The sequence below is a fragment of the Fusarium redolens genome, assembly GCF_020744475.1.
Source record: "Fusarium redolens strain MPI-CAGE-AT-0023 chromosome Unknown BKA55scaffold_1, whole genome shotgun sequence".
Lineage (NCBI taxonomy): Eukaryota > Fungi > Ascomycota > Sordariomycetes > Hypocreales > Nectriaceae > Fusarium > Fusarium redolens.
Genome location: NW_025763664.1, coordinates 4,912,224 through 4,932,281, shown reverse-complemented (window position 1 = coordinate 4,932,281; position 20,058 = coordinate 4,912,224). Strand labels below are relative to the sequence as shown.

At 47.9% G+C, this 20,058-nt stretch overlaps 8 protein-coding genes across 8 annotated transcripts; 5 read left to right on the top strand and 3 right to left on the bottom strand.

The window, feature by feature from the left end:
• Positions 1–377: 377 nt before the first annotated feature.
• Positions 378–2,645, bottom strand: BKA55DRAFT_495798 (uncharacterized protein; the record flags this gene model as incomplete). Its single annotated transcript, XM_046186312.1, has 3 exons — positions 378–483; positions 542–2,129; positions 2,213–2,645. 3 exons carry the CDS (start codon positions 2,643–2,645, stop codon positions 378–380), a joined length of 2,127 nt encoding a protein of 708 aa, XP_046057307.1.
• A 2,647-nt stretch (positions 2,646–5,292) lies between these two features.
• On the top strand, positions 5,293–5,822 carry BKA55DRAFT_533131 (uncharacterized protein; the record flags this gene model as incomplete). Its single annotated transcript, XM_046189423.1, has 2 exons — positions 5,293–5,371; positions 5,428–5,822. 2 exons carry the CDS (start codon positions 5,293–5,295, stop codon positions 5,820–5,822), a joined length of 474 nt encoding a protein of 157 aa, XP_046057306.1.
• Positions 5,823–7,085: 1,263 nt separating this feature from the next.
• BKA55DRAFT_533130 (Cys/Met metabolism PLP-dependent enzyme-domain-containing protein) lies at positions 7,086–8,788 on the top strand (the record flags this gene model as incomplete). Its single annotated transcript, XM_046189422.1, has 6 exons — positions 7,086–7,135; positions 7,250–7,304; positions 7,376–7,459; positions 7,509–7,868; positions 7,921–8,580; positions 8,633–8,788. The coding sequence occupies 6 exons, from the start codon at positions 7,086–7,088 to the stop codon at positions 8,786–8,788; spliced, it is 1,365 nt and encodes a 454-aa protein (XP_046057305.1).
• Positions 8,789–9,157: 369 nt separating this feature from the next.
• Positions 9,158–10,005, bottom strand: BKA55DRAFT_683595 (uncharacterized protein; the record flags this gene model as incomplete). The annotated part of the gene is made up of 2 exons (XM_046198532.1): positions 9,158–9,928; positions 9,985–10,005. The coding sequence occupies 2 exons, from the start codon at positions 10,003–10,005 to the stop codon at positions 9,158–9,160; spliced, it is 792 nt and encodes a 263-aa protein (XP_046057304.1).
• A 3,022-nt stretch (positions 10,006–13,027) lies between these two features.
• BKA55DRAFT_551978 (uncharacterized protein) lies at positions 13,028–14,428 on the top strand. Its single transcript, XM_046191400.1, has one exon. The coding sequence runs from the start codon at positions 13,165–13,167 to the stop codon at positions 14,341–14,343; it is 1,179 nt and encodes a 392-aa protein (XP_046057303.1). The 5' UTR covers positions 13,028–13,164; the 3' UTR covers positions 14,344–14,428.
• Positions 14,429–14,944: 516 nt separating this feature from the next.
• On the top strand, positions 14,945–16,334 carry BKA55DRAFT_683593 (bacterial low temperature requirement A protein-domain-containing protein; the record flags this gene model as incomplete). Its single annotated transcript, XM_046198531.1, has 2 exons — positions 14,945–15,098; positions 15,151–16,334. 2 exons carry the CDS (start codon positions 14,945–14,947, stop codon positions 16,332–16,334), a joined length of 1,338 nt encoding a protein of 445 aa, XP_046057302.1.
• A 1,013-nt stretch (positions 16,335–17,347) lies between these two features.
• BKA55DRAFT_683592 (uncharacterized protein) lies at positions 17,348–18,430 on the top strand (the record flags this gene model as incomplete). The annotated part of the gene is made up of 3 exons (XM_046198530.1): positions 17,348–17,445; positions 17,501–18,336; positions 18,393–18,430. 3 exons carry the CDS (start codon positions 17,348–17,350, stop codon positions 18,428–18,430), a joined length of 972 nt encoding a protein of 323 aa, XP_046057301.1.
• A 248-nt stretch (positions 18,431–18,678) lies between these two features.
• BKA55DRAFT_551974 (uncharacterized protein) lies at positions 18,679–19,667 on the bottom strand. The gene is made up of 3 exons (XM_046191399.1): positions 19,191–19,667; positions 19,043–19,135; positions 18,679–18,993 (listed from the first exon to the last, which is right to left on the bottom strand). The coding sequence occupies exons 1-3, from the start codon at positions 19,621–19,623 to the stop codon at positions 18,785–18,787; spliced, it is 735 nt and encodes a 244-aa protein (XP_046057300.1). The 5' UTR covers positions 19,624–19,667; the 3' UTR covers positions 18,679–18,784.
• Positions 19,668–20,058: the final 391 nt, after the last annotated feature.

The following is a 20,058-nucleotide window of genomic DNA, read 5'->3' as shown; positions in this document are numbered from 1 at the left end:
TAAAATAATACTCACTTAAGGCTTTATAAAGCTTTAAAGCTTAATATATAGATAAAATATTATAATAATGGAAACAGTTTTGATACAAATATTGATTTTAGACAAGATGTCTCTAGTTAAGAATAGCATAGTAGTCTAGCTATGGAGTACGCATAAAGGACGTAGGCTGTATAACACTTTCAAAAAGTCCAGTATTAGCCGGAAAACATATTCATGTAGTAACAAAGTATTAATCAATAAGTAGCTATGCATTGATAGTATACTATAATATTCATTTACAAGTTCAAGCCGCTCAACATCTCCAACATATATAGAAAATCTGGAATGCAGCTCTAACGCCAAAAATCACATCTTTGGGCTGATAATCACAACATATTTTACAGCTTGTTCTTTCCAACAGGCTCCTGGGCAGCAAGCTCCTCGTACATGCGGTCAATATGGTCCCTGTAGGCCTTGGCGGCCTGGGGGCGCTTAAGCTTAAGCCTAGTAACAACGTCAGCACATATACTCCAAAACGGACAAAATTGGGGGGAAAACTTACGTAGGGGTGAATAGACCGTTGTCGATGGTGAAAGGATCAATTTCAAGATGGGCATTGCGCACCTTCTCGAAGCTGTTGAACTTGTGCTTCTTGCCAATGCCGTCGAGGACCTTGAGGAACTTGGCTTTCACCTTGGGGTCATTAGCGGCGATGCGGAGATCAGCGACCTGGTGAGGTGCGATGGTCTCCTGGAGAATCTTGCTGGCGAAAGGAGCAAAGTTCTCAACATCGATACCAAAGATAGCGACCAATGAGGACTGAGTACCGTCGCCGTGAACATAGGCGGCGTTGATGAGGTTGGTGCTACCCATGTAAACGTTCTCAATGCGCTCAGGGGAGATGTACTCACCCTGAGCAAGCTTGAGAACGTTCTTCTTGCGATCAATGATCTTGAAGCGGCCCATCTTGTCGACCTCGCAGATGTCACCACTGTGGAACCAACCATCGGCGTCGAGGGTCTTCTCGGTCTCTTCGGCGTTCTTGTAGTACTCGCGGAAGATGACGGGACCGCGGAGGAGAAGCTCACCACGAGGGTTAGGCTTATCATTCACGGTGTAATCAAACTCGGGAACCGACTCGAGGCAGAGTTCCACACAGCACATGGGACCGCCGATGTTGCCGGTGGTGAAGTCACCGCGTGCCTGGATAGATCCGACGGCATACGTCTCGGTCATGCCAAAGCCCTGAGCGAAGTGGTTCGCGAAAGCGGCGCGCAGGAATTCCTGAACATCGGGATCAAGCTGGGCACTGCCGCTGACCATGCTGTGGACTCTGTCCATGCCCACAGCGGCCTTGACCTTGGGGGTCCAGATTCGGTCGTACAAGAAGTGGGTGTTGGAGGCCTTTCCGGGAGGGAGTCGCATGTTGGCCTTCTTGGTGTCAATGACGCGTCGTGAGAGAGCGCCTCGGACACCATCGGCTTCAATAGTAGCAGTGCGAATGGCAGAGTTGAAGCGGTTGAACAGTCGTGGAACTGAGATGAAACCAGTGGGCTTGAGGATCTTCATATCATCAACCAAGCCCAGAATGTCACCTCGGAAGAAACCAATGGCAGCGCCCTCAGCAACGGCGATCTGATCGATGAGTCGGCCGTAGATGTGGGCAAGAGGTAGATAGGACAAGTGAACGTCCTTGTTGCTCACATTGCCATTTGTTCGACCACCTGCGATGGCAGAAACGGCGTTTCCGTGGGTGATGAGAACACCCTTGGGGTTGCCAGTTGTACCGGAGGTGTAGTTGATGGTGCAGATGTCATTACGGCTGGGAGCACGAGGGGCACGTCCAGACTTGGCGCCAATCTCCTCAACCTGAGTCATGGAGTAGATCTGGATGCCATGGTGAGACGCAATCTCATTGAGGACGGAGGCCTTGGTGTGAGAAGCCAATTCACCCTGCTCAAGAGGATCGAGAGAGACAATGAGCTTCAAACCGGGTAGCCGGGGAGACATCTTAAGAAGAACAGGGATGTGGGGGAGGGAGCAGACAACACAGGCGACCTCGGCATGGTTGATGATGTATTCTGTTGTGTCGGGACCAAGAGTTTCGTAGAGAGATACCGAGTAAAGTGATTGAGAAGCAATACCGAAGTCTAGAAAAGAGTGTGTCAGCAACTACAACCACATGCTCATTGTCTCTTATGCAGGTTCACGGCACAAGAGGGGGCAACCTTACCAGCGATCTGCCACTCAGCCCTGTTCTGCGACCACAAACCGACACCGTACTTGTCAGGAGAATAGTTGATGGCCTTGTGAATCTCAACGAGACCAGCACCAAAATTCTTCCTTCGGACGTCGAAATCACCGTAGCTGATCCAGTCGTACTTGTCCTCCCACTGCTGAGTCGCCTGGTTCCAATGGCGGGTTCCGAGACATCTCGAGTTGGGCCACTTGCGCGCACTCCTCTCCAGGACGTCGTGTGTCGAATTGATACCAGGCTCTAGCGCTGTGACGAGGGGACCATCGCCAACTGCCCAGTGTCTGTAGGCGGCGGTGCGGTTAGGTCGTTCTGTACCGGGGACGGGAATGCCGTAGGGTTTTCCGGGGGGAGGAACTGTGGTGAGCTTCTTGTATAGGACGTCGTAGTCTTTTTGTGTCTGGAGAGCCATGGTGAAGGTCGGAGGCGAGGAGTTACGTTGTTGGAGGGGTTACAGTTTTGGCGAGGCGAGGCGAGGCGAGACAAGGACACAAAGACACGGAGCGAGTCGATTGCTGCGGGGAGAGAAGTATGCTTGGAGGTGTTCTGTTACCCAAACGAGAGAGTAAGTGGGAAAGGACAATGGGTTGGTTGAATGCAGGTATTCGGAGGAACACAAGCACAAGGAGCCAGTTGATCCCTTGCAGATAATTACTGGTAAGGTTTAACCACAGAATGAAAGCAAAAAAGGGAGGGAAGAGGTAGGAAAAAGAGAAACGAGATTAGGATTGGGTTTTTGAAGAAATTCAGTTCCAAGACTTTCTGGACAAGTTTCCAAGCCTGGCGAACGCCATCAAGTTAAGCGCAAAAGTGGAAGAGCGTAGACCGAGGCGCGTTGCAGTCTGGTACGCCATTACGCCCATGTGCCTCGGCAGCCCCAGATTTCGTGGAGTAGCACAGGTCTGTAGCTAGCAGAATATGGGATAGCGGCACTTGGAGAAGACCTGGGGGAGTTGATAAATTCCCCTGATTCATTCATTCCCCCGCGATACATCCATTGATACAATGTCTCTTGAATCCTTGAGGCGCGGGACGTGGCCGCTTTGAGTCAAGTGAACCGAGGATGTGATTATGGCATCCACAGTTGAAGCTGTGTATGGGGTTTATTGGAGAGAATGCGGGGGACCCTCTGAATACTCATTCAAACCCAATATTCAAAGCAATACTTTCAGCTTGTAAGCACTTGTGTCTCTGGCTTAAAGACACATCAGCAGCCAAGGACCAAAGCCAAGAACCAGAGGCAAAACAAGTATCACCAAACTACACATGTAGTGCCCGTAACACATCAAAATCCATCACTGGTTCTCGTCGTAAGCACCTTGTTGTACCCTCCGATCCAATTCAATGGAAGGCTCGGGCGTCCAACGGACACTAGCTCTCCCGAAGGCCTGGAGATCACTGTCGTAAGCTGCAGTTGGTCAGTTTTCCAGACCGGTACGTTCGGGTCTTTAACTTTTTTATGTTTTCGGTTACATGTGAATTTCCATCCACCGATGACAAAAATGTGGCTGAATATTGGATTGAATTGGTTCTTGGTGTTGCAGCCTGCTGATCTGCTGTTCCTCGTGATCCTTAACATAAGCAGTTTTTCATTGGATGTTGTTGATCCTTAACGATTGCTTTGTATCGTGCTACTGTTTTCAGTTCTTGGTGTTTTGTTATCCCAGGTAGACCTGAGCGCCTGCAACCGTAAGCGAAGTGTTTGACGTCTCGTTCTTCCCAACGTGCCTTTGAATTCTCTCTTCCTGATTTGACCAGTCTGAACAGTCATGAGTTTCGACTTTTCCAAACTTCAGCTCGCTAAGAATATCTTTCCTCTCCCATCATCTCTAACCGAGTCTCGAATTCTATGCTTAAAAATAACCTCGAAACAAAAATTGCTTCACTGCTAACAGTTACAGCCAACTGACACAGTGACATTCAATCCCCAAAACGACGTCATCACCATCAATTATGGATCACCTTACCTAACACCAACTCTTCGTTCACTGCCAAAGCGGCTCGCGTCAACACGTGCACTTCTTGATAGCACTCACGATATTGGATGAGTTGGCATAACCCGTGCCGATCACCATCACAAATTCGTCAGAAACATCGTATCTGGCGCCAAAAGCATACCATCCATCAATGCTCCGTATCACGGAGGTTGTATTCGGCGCTTGTTGTCTTGACGAAACACACCCGATAACGATGGATCGAGTGATCTTTCAGGTCAATTCAAGTTGAATGACCGCATTTGGACATGAAGCAACAGTATTGCTGCTGCAAAGACGTTTGGTCTGGTCAAAGTTACCACGTTCTTAAGCCTCCTTTTCAATGTCCCAGGGATTAACTGCCTAGGTATGCATAAATCCAAGATCTACCGAGATCTACAACAAGCCCGTCTCAAACACCGACACTCGCGGGGTTTCCCTTTTGGAAATTACAGTTGTTTTATCTACATGGAAGTGTTTGATAAGAGAAATATCCCTTTTATGCGGTGGACGGTGGCGGCCCCCTTACCACCATCAAAACGCTACGTTACACGGCATAAGATACAACGAAAAAATAAAAGAGGGACTGTTTCATATCGACCTCGTCCCTGTCCGTGTCTCAGGCCCCCTTCGTCAAAACACGACCTGATGCAGAGAACCGCCTTGACTCGACGAGATTGGACATGTAATCGTCAATGCCTTTAACCTAGAGTTTCGACGATGTCCTAAAAAAAGAAAAAGCTCACTCTCTTTTCGATTTTGTTCTGTTTTCTTATTAGTGGCCCCTTGACGGGTCCCACGGTCTCTCTCTCGGGCCATCTCCCTTGGATCGTCCACGCCCCCACATGGTCCCGAGAGAATGTCTCGTCAGCAGGTCTTTGGTTTTATATCTATCGATTCCCACGTTTTCGCCCATCGGGCCTATTTTCACGACGATTCCTGTCTTTTTTCTTTCTCTTATCTTATATTATCGTTGGGGTTGAACATCCTTGAGTCGTTATCAACTGTCGCATGAGCTGAACTTGTAATCTTCAACTTTTCCTCTCTCTGTCTGCGTTGTTTCTTGGACAACATAATATTGCCACTATGAGTCGGATCGCTTTTCTATCGCTGCGAGCTCTGCAGCTAGCTTTATCTATTGCTAGTATCGGTCTGAGCGCGTATGGTAAGTGAACGACAACCACGACAATCTTCTGTCGGGGAAGCAACTAACAGTCTCAGTTGTCAACGATTATAACCAGCGAAGCCGAAACTCAGCGCCATCGCCGTTTACCTATCTCATGGTCTCCTCCATATTCTCGATTCTATCCGTCGCCTATCTCTCACTCACTCCTCTATTCGTACCGCGCATCTACCACCAATATGCCGCCGTAGTCGTCGAATCCGTCAACGCCGCTCTGTACTTTGCAGGATTCATCGCTATCGCCGTGTTTATCGGATCGCTTATCATGTGTGAGGGGACTGTTTGCTCTTGCGCTCGTGCCGATGCCGTTATTGCTGCGGGTCAGTTCACGGCGTGGATTACAACAACTGCTTTCACTGCCAAGGACCTATTTAAAAAAGCTTTTCAAGAACCCAAGAAGGATGACGAGGGTCGAGAAATGGGGCAGGCATAAGAAATCGGGCAGACAGTACATGAACACCACATAACAAAAAGCCCGGGACTTGGTCCTCGAATGATGGAATTGAATCTGTATTGGAAAGGATAGACGGGCATTAATGACAGGCGTTTGGGCAATTTAGGAATGACAAAATGGAAGTGCTATATTGAGTGGCCTGGCTATGCTGTCAAAGGAGTATATCGGCATGGGAGATATCATACCCAACCTGAATTTCTGGGCTGGAATGGGAAACTCGGCGTTTTCTGCGTTATAGTTTCAGAGCCTGCTGTAGCAGAGGCTGATAGCGCGTTTGATATGAAAGTCAAAGAAGCTGTTGAGTTGGACTGGCTTCTAATTCATTCAACCAAAATCATTGAGGAATTCGTTCGGTCGTTTCGGTGTATGTGAAAGTCACGACATGTGTACGTACGTCAGTAGAGCCGAAGACCCCGAGACTCGGATCGAAAGAGGAAGACGTGAAGTCGTACGAGAAGTATATACTTATATAGGCTGAGGTAAGGTAGTCGGCGCCGGGTGAACGGGCCGGTCGGTGGCTTGAAGAGATATGTTTCTCGGTCAGTTTTTCGCTTGTGCAATGGTCCAAGAAGAGAATGGGAATGCAGTGCGTGGTAATTGCACCATTGGACCTGGACTTTGGGTCATGGTGGGGGACATGAAGAGCTGAGGATGCTATCGTCTGATGTTATATATTGCGTGGGAGGTGTAATATCACGTTCAGCTGATTGGGCTGTACACTTGTATCAAGATTATGTGACATTCTTTCTACTGCAAAGGTAAGAAGCTTATCTATTTCCTGGAAACCAATCGAGTTCTTTTCCTCGTATACACTGTATCATTCATCAACCCCGCATGTCACCATCATGACAAGCCCGACAATAATTATACAAAAATACGTAATTATTTCATCTCCAGCCGAGAAACCAAATCATAAACGGTTCTCGGCGGTTCTCGGTTATTGCACAATTCATACATTTGCAGCTGTCAAACGACGATCAAGCCATTAGCTTTCTCAAACAGTAAAGACAGCTCAGGCAAAAGCGTGGGGAGCTCGATGGCGTGCTACGCGGGGTCCTAATGAGCCATGCCCAAAGAGGCTTGGATACACTAGAATAAGAGCACTTGAAAGTGCATGTTGGATGAGCTGTGAGCGAGTATAAAGGGGAATGAGTTGATCTGTGACTTGTTGTTTTTATTTACCCTTTACTCTTCTGCTGTTCAGATAGATTAGATCTTTTGATACTGGAAACGTGATTCATCATGGCTGAGGAACTTAGCAAGAACTTTGAGACACTGCAGCTTCACGCGGGGTAGGTTTGTTCCCAATTAGCCTCGGCTCTGATGGTGGACTTTTCAACTGCTATACAGCTGCAGTTTATGGAGTGACACTATTTGGAAGAACTGAACTGACTGAATTTCTTTAGAGCTGTGGTCGATCCCACCACCAAATCACGAGCTGTGCCTATCTACGCTACAACCGTATGTTCTCACAAGCCACTTGCAGCTCGCACAGCCTCGCATCGTGAATTACTCACTAATACTGTATTTAGAGCTATGTCTTCGATGACTCTGCTCACGGAGCTAGGCTCTTTGGTCTTAAGGAATTCGGCAACATCTACAGCCGTCTCATGAACGTGAGTTCTCAACTCCCAACCCCGCTTAACTCACCACTTACACTATCAGCCAACTGTCGATGTATTCGAAAAGAGAATAGCAGCTCTCGAGGGCGGTGTTGCAGCCCTTGCCGCCTCATCAGGCCAGGCTGCTCAGTTCCTTGCCATCAGCACCCTCGCCCACGCCGGCGACAACATCGTCTCTACTTCCAACCTCTACGGCGGCACTTACAACCAATTCAAGGTCTTCTTCCCTCGTCTGGGCATCAAGACCAAGTTTGTCGATGGTGACAAGCCTGAGGACATTGCAGCTGCCATTGATGATAAGACAAAGGCTGTCTATGTTGAGAGTATTGGAAACCCCAAGTATAACATTCCTGACCTGGAGGCTATTTCTAAGGCTGCTCATGAGAAGGGCGTTCCTGTTATTGTAAGTCAAAAAACCTATGCTAGGCTACGCACTTCGTTAATTGTTATTTTAGGTCGACAACACCTTTGGTGCTGGTGGTTACTTCATCCGCCCTATCGACCACGGCGCTGATATCGTTGTTCATTCTGCTACAAAGTGGATTGGAGGCCATGGAACCACAATCGGCGGTGTCGTCGTTGACTCTGGAAAGTTCGACTGGGGCAAGAACGCTGCTCGATTCCCTCAATTCCACGAGCCTTCTGAGGGATACCACGGTCTCAAGTTCTACGAGACCTTCGGCAACATCACCTTCATCATCCGCGCCCGAGTCGAAATCCTCCGTGACCTCGGTTCAACTCTCAACCCCTTCGCTGCTCAACAGCTCCTCCTCGGTCTCGAGACTCTCAGTCTCCGTGCTGAACGTCATGCCCAGAACGCTCTCGCCCTTGCTCAATATCTTGAGAAGAGCCCGTATGTCAGCTGGGTTTCGTACCCTGGTCTCGAGAGCCACCCTTACCATGAGACGGCTAAGAAGTACCTCAAGAAGGGCTTCGGTGGTGTTTTGAGCTTTGGTGTCAAGGGTGGTGGTGCTGGAAGTGAGGTTGTTGATGGCTTCAAGCTTATTTCTAACTTGGCCAATGTTGGCGATGCCAAGACACTTGCTATTCACCCATGGAGCACCACTCACGAGCAGCTCTCCGATGAGGAGAAGCGCAGCTCTGGTGTCACTGAGGTATGTCTCTCCCCCAATATCGGATTGATGACCTATTACTAACAGACGGCAGGATCTGATCCGAATTTCAGTTGGTATCGAGCACATTGACGATATTATCGCCGACTTTGAGCAGTCTTTCAAGGCTTCTGCTGATGCTACCACCAAGGGCGAGAAGAAGGATATCCCTGTAGGTGACAAGGAGGCTGAGGCCCCTCTTGCCCCTTAGAGAGACGAGACTGAGTGTTTGAAAAGGGACTATGATTAGGAATGGCTTTATGAAATACCCACTAGGAGCTTGAAGAAATGAGAAAGCGATATTGTTTGATCTTGAAATTGTGCAATATTTTGTGGTGTGAGAATTCCCCAATAGTAAAGAAACAAGAACCATGAGCTATGAGATTCATTACTAAACTGGTTATTGCAAGATATTTGGATTCCACAGGAGCTTTCAACTTTATGTACTTAACCTGCGAGATACCCATTGGCTCATGAACTTGCTTAACAGTGACGAAAGAATATCCATTATTGCTAAATTGCCTCCTTGTTCATCATGTACACCCTGCGATGGTACTGTGTCCCTTCTCCTAAATGATCCTTAGTGTTTCCTTCTTAGAGGTTGTAACCGGGCTGCTTCAGTCCAAGCTTGCACCCCAACTTCACCAGCCATAGCACGCGCCTGATCAAGGGTAATGTTATCGTAGACACAACCCACCTCTTCATCAGGCTTCTCATTATCTAACCCCTCGACAGCTGTATCATGCTGATGAGCTCCCTCGCCCTTGGATTCATCGTCAGGAGAGACAGTCCGACCGACGATGTCAGTTGGCTCATCCCACAATCTCAAAGCAAGAACCATGTGAATACCAAGAGCATCCTTAACCTTTCCATTCATCTCAAACACCTTATCGGACTGGATCGAAAACCCATCCTGTTCATTTCCGAATATTCCAACCTGCGCGCACAAGATAGCTTCATCAAGTTTATCTTTAGACCTGATAACCCACTTGGGCATGGGTCTGAATGAATGGAAATATCTCTTCGGGACCATAGCATCTGGGCCATTCTTCTCTACAGCCTTCTTTTTCTTCCCGACTATTCGAACGGCTTCCCAGCTTTGATAGTGGACACTCCTGACTGTGCTCTTTATCTCTCTGATCACTGCTGCGGTGCGAAGCGACTCCTCTTGTTGGACGAGGGCGACCGACTTGTCGAGTTCTTCCAGTTCGATGGCGGTTTCGACGAGAGATGGAATGCCATCGCCGATTTCTGAACGGGCATTTTGAAAGTCTTGAATGAGTTTGCGAGCGTTTTCGATGAGCTCATCGTGGCTCTTTACTCTCCCAATGAAATGACCACTCTGCCATGACTGATGGATGAGTTAGTTTAACTTTTGTTAGGGAACTGTATCACGGTTTCATTTACATTTTTGCAATAATACTCCATTCTGTTATTTGAATATGAAATGAAGAATGCAGGATTCAAGATGAGAATTGCCACAGCCTCGTATGTTGGATGTTGATGCTGTGACTCACATTTACAATGATGAGATCTACAGTCCCGTGACCACTCCTTCAAAATCCTATCATTTCAGTCGTCATCCTGAGGCACTGAAACGTATTGAGCTGCCTGCAGGCGCTGTTAATAAGTGAGAGTCATTCCTTCGAACAAGGACATGGGAACCAAGCTACCCTGCATGTGCCAAGGTACAGCAATATGGTGGTGTCAAGATGACGCAGCAAACCAGAACCATCAACCACATGATGTTTTTCTTAGAGGTTATCAAACCGTTCGAAAGAGCAGTATTGTATTGTTTCTGCCAACTCATTTATAAGTAATCGTAAGTAGGGTGTGTCTGAGAATAAAAGAATGATAGCTTCTCAGTAGTCATCGGCAAAAGCAAGAGAAATTGATGAGACTGAAGACAACAAAGGTAAAAGACGAAATAATAACAGAAATAACAGTAGTACCCGGGTGTCTCAGGGCCTTGGTCACCGACAGCAAAACAATCATATCTGGTAGGTGGGCATGAGAATAACATAACTGGTTCATGCCAGGGTGATACCAAGGGTATAAATGACATTTTAGCAAATATAGCGAATGTAATTAGGCTGTTGGAGTAACGCAGAATTACAAAGAAATGAAATCAAAAGCTATGCATAAGAGTGAACACAATTATCTGTGTAATGAGCATGGCAAGTCAGGTGTGGAATATAGGTCAACTGATTAACAGAGAGGTAGCAAGGAGAAAACTTGAGCAAAGAAAGATGTAGCCAGAATTTTGAACTCAAATGAAACGTGAAAAAGAACATAAATTAGCCACTTGGCCATGCCCAAAGGTTTCAGTAGTTTCGAGCATCCATCATCCCAAGATACCCAGCAACACTGGGCAGACGAACAAGATACCTCCCTCGAGCCATACCATCACCGACCCTTTAAGGCTTCAAGTATAATCTGAAGGTTTTGCAGCAGTTTCACGCCCCATGGTCTGATTATGCGAGAACTGCTGCTTCTTCTGCTTGCCCCCACCCGCGAACCTGGAGAGAAGAAACCACAAAGTTCTCTCCATAAGGTATACAGAAGGTGAGGTTGTTACGTTGACCTTGGCCATGCTTAAGTAGCGACGACTTTTCAAGTAGAAAAGATTCAGAATATGGAAGAAAGAAGACGGGCGAGAGGCATGCATTTTGGGTGTTTATATAGACAGCTCAAAGTTTAGTAGATTCTTTCTTCAACGAATCACAGAAGTCAGTGGTGGTATAAGTATTTAGGTTCGATGTGACGTTCATTTATTGTGAGTCACTGCGCGAATATCTTGGCGAGTCAACAGGAAGCTTATCTGGAGCTCTCATGAAGAAGTGATGCTTACTTATAACCTGAGCACCCAGAGCACCTATATGGCGCTGGATTTAAGAAAATATAAACCCTATTCTATCGTTAGGAGGCTAAGAAAATCTTATGCCATGAAGCAGTCTGAAAGAATGTGATTAAGGCCCAGTCATGGATTACCCCGAGCTCGTTCCATGGAGGAGAAGCACACAGAGTTTGCAATTTCGGGCATATCTGAAAAGTCTAATGCGAGGACTAGACCAATTAGGGTCAAGAATTATATAAGAGCCGCAAATAGATTAGAGACAATGAATGATTATACGTCCGGTTAGGTTGAGAGCAGGTGGGTTGAGGGGGGGGGGCTTGTCAGTGGCTGGCCACTGTCTGGCACTTGTCGAGTATACTTCTTTTGGACCACTTGCAACCTTTTTGAAGCCAAGATATACTCATAGAGTTTCCTAGGTAACAGATGACTTGAATCCAGCCAATTCGAAGGGACCCTTGCCCATCTCGTGGTCTTTGAGCTTAAGGAACATGTGCACTCATCGTGGCCTTACCAACATGGATAGAAATAGAACAGGTAAGACTTTAGAGAAAACCATATATAGAAACCAGATTTTAGTGACTTGGTCGGCCATAATGACATGATGCAGTTGCCTGAGGGCTGCTGAACCTCCATAGGCGCAACCATATCAACGTCAGCATACTATTTTAATAAGTGCCAGTAAAGACATACCACTGATATACTATTGCGTTTTCTATGACATTGCATTAAATCACAGGAACAGAAGAAAGTTCAAATTCATCATTGCTTTGTTGATCTGATAAACGCGTACTTTTGGCCCCATGAGTCTGATATTGAATGACCATGCTAGGGGAGGCAAGAAAACTTAATACGTCTATTCTAATTGACAAAAAACGCTTAGGGAAGTTTAGTGTAGTTTAGTAGATGTTAGACTAGTTTGTTTTGTCATCTCACCTCAAGGTCAGAAGTTTTCTTGCTCCTTGAGGCCAGAATATAGAAACGCCAAGCGGCCTGCAGCTGGCTAGCCCTTGGATCCCTTGCTAAGCTATCGTAATTACTTATTAAGCTATCTCACCTTGGTTAGAGTACCTTCAGTGGTTAGTATTGAAGTTGATCACATATGCGGAATTCTGACGTCACAAAAGATCCAGATATGTTTTCCTCTTGAGATATGATATCTTCTGTACTAAAGCCACCCTGTGAATCTTGCGTCGAGATCTGAGATAATTTGACGTCATGGTAGGACCATTAAACAAGCTGTCAATGATCTTCAGGCCCCCACACGTAGGAGGGAGCTACCACTTAGATCTATCGCAACCCTGATAATAGATCAATACCGGACGTAAAACTCCGTCGAGTACTTAATAGAGGCGTATATCGGCCGTGGAGAGATAGTAAAAAGTAGCCAGACTTCGTGATAAATCACTTTCACGATGACAGTCACACATAAGGCGACAGATATAAAGTTACCTAAAGTGGTACTGGACACGACTCTCGATGACCTTTACCGAGCTGGATCTGAATACAGTAGCAAACGAATTGGCCAAGTGCTCGGTGGTTTCAGCGCTCTGGTACCACTGAGTTCCAAAATCCCTCCCAACCGCAAATACATCTACCAGGATGGCCCCTTTACAAGCAGCAATGGGCCACGTACAGAGAAGGAGGATTCAACAACCGCCATCAAGTACCTCTCGCTCGTGAACCAACGGGACGCCTTCATATGTGGCACAGCGCCAGTCATCTTCTTCCACATGGACGGAGACTCACAGAAGAGAGATCATGATCGGAAACAGGTCGTCAAGACATTGGCGACACTTCCCGATTATCAACGGCCACAACCAATCTTCTGTGAAGGACCTGATTCGATCCCTATCAAGGAGACAGGAATTGACTTACTCGCCTGTAAAGTCATCAATGACGATTTAGAGAGACACAATAACGTTGTTCCACTCGAGACACATTGGTTTCTCAACTCGAAGCGTGCCCTGGCAGACTCTGGTCTTCCTACACCAAAATGTGTCACCATAACAGTCAAAGATTTCCCTACAAATGCGCAGTCATGTTGCGCTATTTGTATAGGAAGTGGCCTTGACAGCTTCGTTATTTCAGACGACTGTACTGGTACCAGGGGAACATGGCTAAAAGAGCAGAGTCAGCGAATATACGGCGCACTCAAGTCTCACCCTCTTCCATTCGTGCTCAAGAATCAAGCAACCTTTGGTGGCGCAGGGACATTCATTGTAAAGACTGAGGAGCAACGCCAAAAGATTATTGATGACTTGGGAAAGGGGTTTCTCAGTCGGTTACTCTCCTCCGTCAACGCAGACAACTCACATCTCGAGCCTGCAACAATGCTTCTGTCCGACATGATACAAAATCCAATTGGTGACTATGGCATCACGTTTTTCGTCAACAAGAAGGGTCGAGAACCGGTATTTCTAGGAGTGTCCAAACAGATGATTCAAGATGGTACAGCTTGGGTTGGAAGTACAATCGACTACCGCCAACAGAACGAGTTGCGACTCAAATTCGAAACGCTCACAAACCAGATATCAGAGTGGCTTCAGTCATATGGGTATGTTGGTCCTGCAGGAGCAGATGTCCTTGAGGACGCAGACGGCTTTCACGTGGTTGATCTCAATGTTCGCACAACAGGCTCTTGCTGTCTGCCGTTACTACGAAAACATTTTACAAGCCGACAACTTTATGTTGCTTCAGCTTTCTCTATTGATATACAACAGCGTCGCGACGAGTTTCTGGGTATGTTCAAGTCTGAGTTCCAAGAGGGTCGTATGTGTGTCGTAAGCTGGTATGAAGACCAAGACACGGGGAGCAGTTTAGCAGAGCTTGTTATTGGAGGAGAAGATGATGATGAGTTGAGAGAACTCATGGATCGTGTTAATGAGACCTCGAAGAGTGTTACCTTTTAGCTTCAACTAATATGCTTCGATAATGTCGATGGATGATATGGGAATGTACTATCGCAATTTGGGAATGCCGTATTTTATCAGATGCAGATTCAGCTCGTATAGCAAATGCAGGGTCTCGACGGAGAATATGATCCGAATGTCATCGCAGGAGAGGTCAAGACTCAGTGGTTGGTGGAACATGACAGAGCGGGGGATCAACACCAGGCGGCCGACCCTTGGGTGTTAGTGGCATAAGACGGTCCAGAATAGCTTCAGCCACTTGAGCTCAGGAACAAATTGAAAGAATGTAACAATGATTACAAAGCCTCAATAGCCAAGAAATCAAGCATATTTCTAAGTCTATTTCCTAGTCTGAATACCACTCTTTTCGGCGTAAAGAATGATGTGTTTGGGTGGTGTAGCACTCAAGCTTTCAGCTTCAACCAACCTCCATAAAATAGCTGCATGCGCATGGCTTGGTAATAGTCCAGTCAGCTCTCCCTCATCAACTAGGCGCGGCTGAAACAAGGGTTAAAATCTCTATCCATATTAACAATCACACAAATAGAGCCTCCTCCTCATTCTTGTCTCTCGTCCATCTTTCAATTTCAGTTGAAGTAAGATGAACTGCAACGAGCTCCAAGAACACTCCAAAGCAGATTGCTTCCTGGTCAAAAAGCCAAGGGCACTGCAATGGTTCTACAAGGGACAGCTTATCAAGGAGAAAGAGGAAGAGCGCCAGGCTGGTCGCTTTGAGCTGTTCCTGGACCTTTTATGTAGGTATCTCCGTGCTATCATTCAGGCCTTGACTTACACTATACTCTGTAGATGTCGCGATTGTCGCCAACTTCAGCGATGAGCTTGCTGAGCATCCTGATGGCGCTCATCTGGCAAAATACATACTCATCTTTGCGCCAGCATGGCATATCTGGGCTGATCTTCGCGAGATCATGAACTCATATTATACCGATGATTTACTGCAGCGACTCGTGATTCTTTGGGTCATGGCGCTCCTGGTGCTGTATGCGAACAATGCCAACGATGCAGACGAGGACATTACAGCGATGCGAACTACTGTTGGAGCGTACCTCGTAGCCCGCTTCACTACCCTCAATGTATTCCTCATCACCTCGTTCGCAGCGTATCAGCACCGCACACAGGCTCGGATCATGGCTGGTTTCATGTTTGTCGGTCTCCTCATCACCATCCCGCTCTTCCTTGAGGACATAAGCATTCGCGCAAAAGCCGCTATCGTCGCCGTGGGCATCTTCTATCAGGAGGCGACATGGGCGCTTACTCTGAGTCCCTGGATCAAGGCCAAGCTGCATCTGACTTATAGTACTGCTGTTGACATTGCGCATGAGATTGACCGGATGGGTGCCTTCTTCATTATCATTCTCGGCGAGTTCGTGTACAGTATCATTGTTGGCAACAAGACAGGCATTGGTTTGACTTCGGGATACGCCAAGGCTGTCTGCACGCTGATTATTGCGTTCGTGCTGAACTGGGTTTATTCCAGCGGCGATGGCAGTATCCAAGCAACACATCCGATTCGACGATCTGCTTGGACAGCTTTTGGCTTCTTTCTCTTGCATCTACCGCTATCAGCATCGTTTCTCATCGGAGGCCACATAGCAGCTGCGAGCACAGCGATTGAAGAGTTTGAAGACGGACAACGCTGGCTACTCGGCGGAGGACTTGGAGTTGGTATGTTTTGCCTCTGGGTTTATGGCATGCTGTACCGGGTCGAAGGTGAGTGCACTCTATTCATGGGACAGACGACACGAATCAGTATGAGATTAGTCATTGCGATCATTCTCGTCGTCATCCCCGAGTCACATAATCATCTCAACGCAGAGAGCTTCATGTTCGTTATCATGGCTCTGTTTGCTTTTCTCTTGATATGGGAGACCATTGGAGGTTTATCCAGGACTTCCAAGTTCTTTGAGCCTTGGACGAATAGAAATCCACCGCCAGAGGAGGATGACAGAGAAGGGTTGGCGGGTGAGTAATGGAATTGTCAGGCATTTTTCGGAAAAGGAACTGGCATATTGGATCGTGTTCGGATCATGGAGAAGGATAGTGGAACCCTTCTCATGCAGGACATCGATTGACTTGAAGCTATGGTGCACCGCCACAGGGAGCGATCGCCACTGTCTGCGTCATACGTGGCGTATGCTATAATGAAGCTTTCTGGAAGCCGCGGGCTCAATTACGAAATGCGATTAAGACTTTTGGAAACTGGAGGAAAATGCCGTGAGGCAGCCTATGAATAGGTTGTCGTCCTTGCACAGCACTTGAGTGACATAACCCTGAATAACCGTTTAATATCCGAAAGAGCTAAGCTATTCCAGGGTCATCAATGCATGCGCAAGCAACTCCAAGACGTGACCTGCAGAACGCACTGTAATTGTAACTGCAGCTGTAATTTTAGGCCATCTTGGCGCATGCCGCCCATTTTACCTAGAGCATTTACTGCTATTTGGATGCTTCTAGAGTCAGTCACTAATGAAGAATTGGTCGGAGAACGGACGAGGAAGCCGCGGACAAGGTGGCTGTGCTTTCTACATGACAGCTCTTGCACCAATGGCGTCACTTGTGCTTCGCATGTTGGGGGAGGGGCAACCGGGGTTTCGGTGATTGCCCCTCCAGCTCAGATCCAAACTCATCATGTTCCTTCTTCTCCAAGTGGCGTTGACGCGAAACATTCAAGGTCACAAGTGGCAGGTGCCAGATTGCCAAGGGAAATAGGTAATGTGCTTAAATAGTCCCTCGTAGTCTTAGCCTTAGCCTTAACTTACCTTATCCTTGGCTCTCGTGTCTTGATCTCGATATTAAAACTTCCCCTCTTTACCTTGACCTCACTAATTTCTTGTACTACACTACCTACTTATACCCACCTGCTACATCATCGACTCTTGTGAATTCTTCAGACTTCGACCTACCACAAATTTCTCGCACGACATCGTTGTTGCACCCTATAACAACATCTTCATCGATCGCGTACTTTTCAAATCCTACTTCGATGGCCGACTTTGCTCCCCCATCTGGCCCGCCTCCTCCTAAGGCCCCCGAGGTTCCTGCCGGATGGGCCGTGCGATGGAACGACCAATACAAGGAATGGTGAGAACTTTACTATATCTACGCGCGCGCAGCGTCGCTAACATGCGCATTACAGGTTCTACGTCAACATCTACACAAAACAATCGCAATGGGAAAAACCCACTGCTCCCGTCTTCCCAGCTGATGATGCCGCGCCCGCCGGTCCTCCTCCCGGATACGACCAAGGCAATGCGCCTATCCCTACAGACACCAAGAAAAACCCCTACGAGGATCATCGCGACCAGTCAGCCGGTGGTCCTTCCGAAGATGAAGACGCCAAGCTAGCTGCGAAGCTACAGGCCGAGGAAGACGCCCGCGCTCGCAGTGGTCCTGGTGGTCCAGATGTTCCCGCGGGATATGGCGCATCAAATAGTCCATACCCTCAGAGCAACAGTCCCTACCCCCAGAACAACAGCCCGTACCCTCAACAACAAGGCGGCAGTTCTTATCCCACAGAACTTCCCCCTAGAGAACGGGGTGCTAAGAGTGGTGGAGGATTCCTAGGCAAGCTGCTCGGCAAGGGTAAGCAGATGGCTGGAAGCCACCAACAAGGCGGCGCTGGTGGTTACGGCGGCTCGCAGGGTGGCTACGGAGGTGGCTACCCTCAACAACAGTACTACGGGCAACAGCCTCAAGGCTATCCTGGACAAGGTCCTCCAATGGGCTACGGTGCCCAACCTCACTACGGCGGCGGTTATGGCGCGCCAGGAGGTTACGGTGGCTATGGTGGCGGTCCTGGTTACGGAGCTCCTCATGGCGGCGGCTTTGGAGGTGGTGGCCGTAAACCTGGCGGTGGTGGTATGGGCATGATGGGAGGTGCTGCTCTCGGTGCTGGTGCTGGTCTGCTTGGTGGTGCCATGATCGCAAATTCTTTTGATAACGATGAGCAAGACGCCTACCAGGATGGTTTCGGTAAGTTTCTATTTCCATTCTCCTTATATCTAACAGCGTGCTAACTATCGTCACAGAGGATGGTGCTGATTTCGGCGATGATGGAGGTGACTAAAGGCCGCCATACGTTCTGCATGGATTTGCTAAGGAGGGTTCTCAGTGTGATATCTCTGACTTAACTCAGATATGGTTTTGCTGTGATTTTTTGCAAACGGCAGGAATTGGGTATGGAACAAGGATACGATGACAACAGGCTGTGCGCAATTACGCTTTGGACTAGTAGTTAACCAAGGTTTATTGTACCTCTACAACGAAGAGATGAGGGAAGGTTCAGCGGAATAATGATCATTGCTAAATGCATACAATGCCATATCTCATAATCTACTTCTCTATCGCCCCGACAGTGCCCACAGGGCCGTGTATCCATCCAGCTATTATAGTCATGATATACCCAATAACTGCGCAAGATTTACCGTCTTACGCCCTGGTTCTTGGTGTTGCCACCGTTACCGCCATTGTTGGCTGGGCTGCTGCTCTCCTTAGGCTTGGAGCCGGCCAGGTACGCAGCCATGTCGAAGTTGGTAAGAGGGTTATCACCGGATGACTGCCCACTCATGGCGGCGTTCAGTGGGCTGTTCTTTCGCTGGGCTTCGAACTCGGCGCGCATTTCGGGGTCCACTGAGTCTCGTTATTATAAATTTGTTTGCAAGGGTGAGGGGGTACATACTGCTGTCCATGAGCTTGGGCATGCCGACCATGAGAACCAGACTGACGAGAGCCATAAGGATCATGGGGTTCTTGAGGATAGCAAAGACCGAGACTGTCATAGGTTAGCGTTGATCCCTTCTCGTAGTATCGTAGAGAGGAAGACTTACACTGCGGCCTCTCCATAAAGTAATTCTTTCCCCCAATAGCCCGCAGCTCAAAACCCCGTCCCTTGCTTCCCTCTTTAACCTGTACAACCTCCCCCTTATTTCCCCAATCATTACCCCGATACGTCTCCCACGCCCTCACAATTCCCTCCTCCCCATCCTCCGCAAGCTGCACATCAATCCTCAGCGGATGAAACGCGTCAGTTGGACAGTGAACATCGGCTAGGTACGAGCCAGGCGTGACGTTGTGAAAGACAAAAGTGTTGGCGGAGGACAGCGGCGCGGAGAAGTGGACGCCTGCGGAGGAGAGCGTGGCGTGCGTGTTGGCGGGGATGCTGAAGGGGTTGGGATTGGGGGGGAGATAGAGGGTTAAAGAGTCGGCGAGGGCGAGGGGGAGGAGCGCGAGAAGGGCGCTGGTTTCGAAGGTGAAGCGCATTTTGGGTGGTGGAGGGTTGTGAGAGGTGAGGTTGGAGGTTGATGTTGTGACGTTTTTGGTGTTGAAGGAGAGAACAAGTGGGCCAATCAGATGGGGGAGAGGTGCGGCTGTGGCTTGGGATGATGCAGCCACAGTTGAGGGCTTCTAAGCTTGATATCAAGACATGGTGAGATTAAATAGTCAATCGGCATTCGCGTCAAACAATTGTAACTACTTAGGATCTTATAATTGTCGTACTTAGCTGCTTTATAGATGCATTGTCTTCATTTTGTCATTCGCAACACATCCTGTTCCACTAACACAAGAACAAACTCCTCAATGTCTCACATATAAGCACGGGGAAAAAACCAAGTTGGCATGAAAAAGAGTGGCATAGACGCTCATCTAAATTACGCTCTTCTAAAAACTATTTATTGGGTATCGAGTTCATCAAAG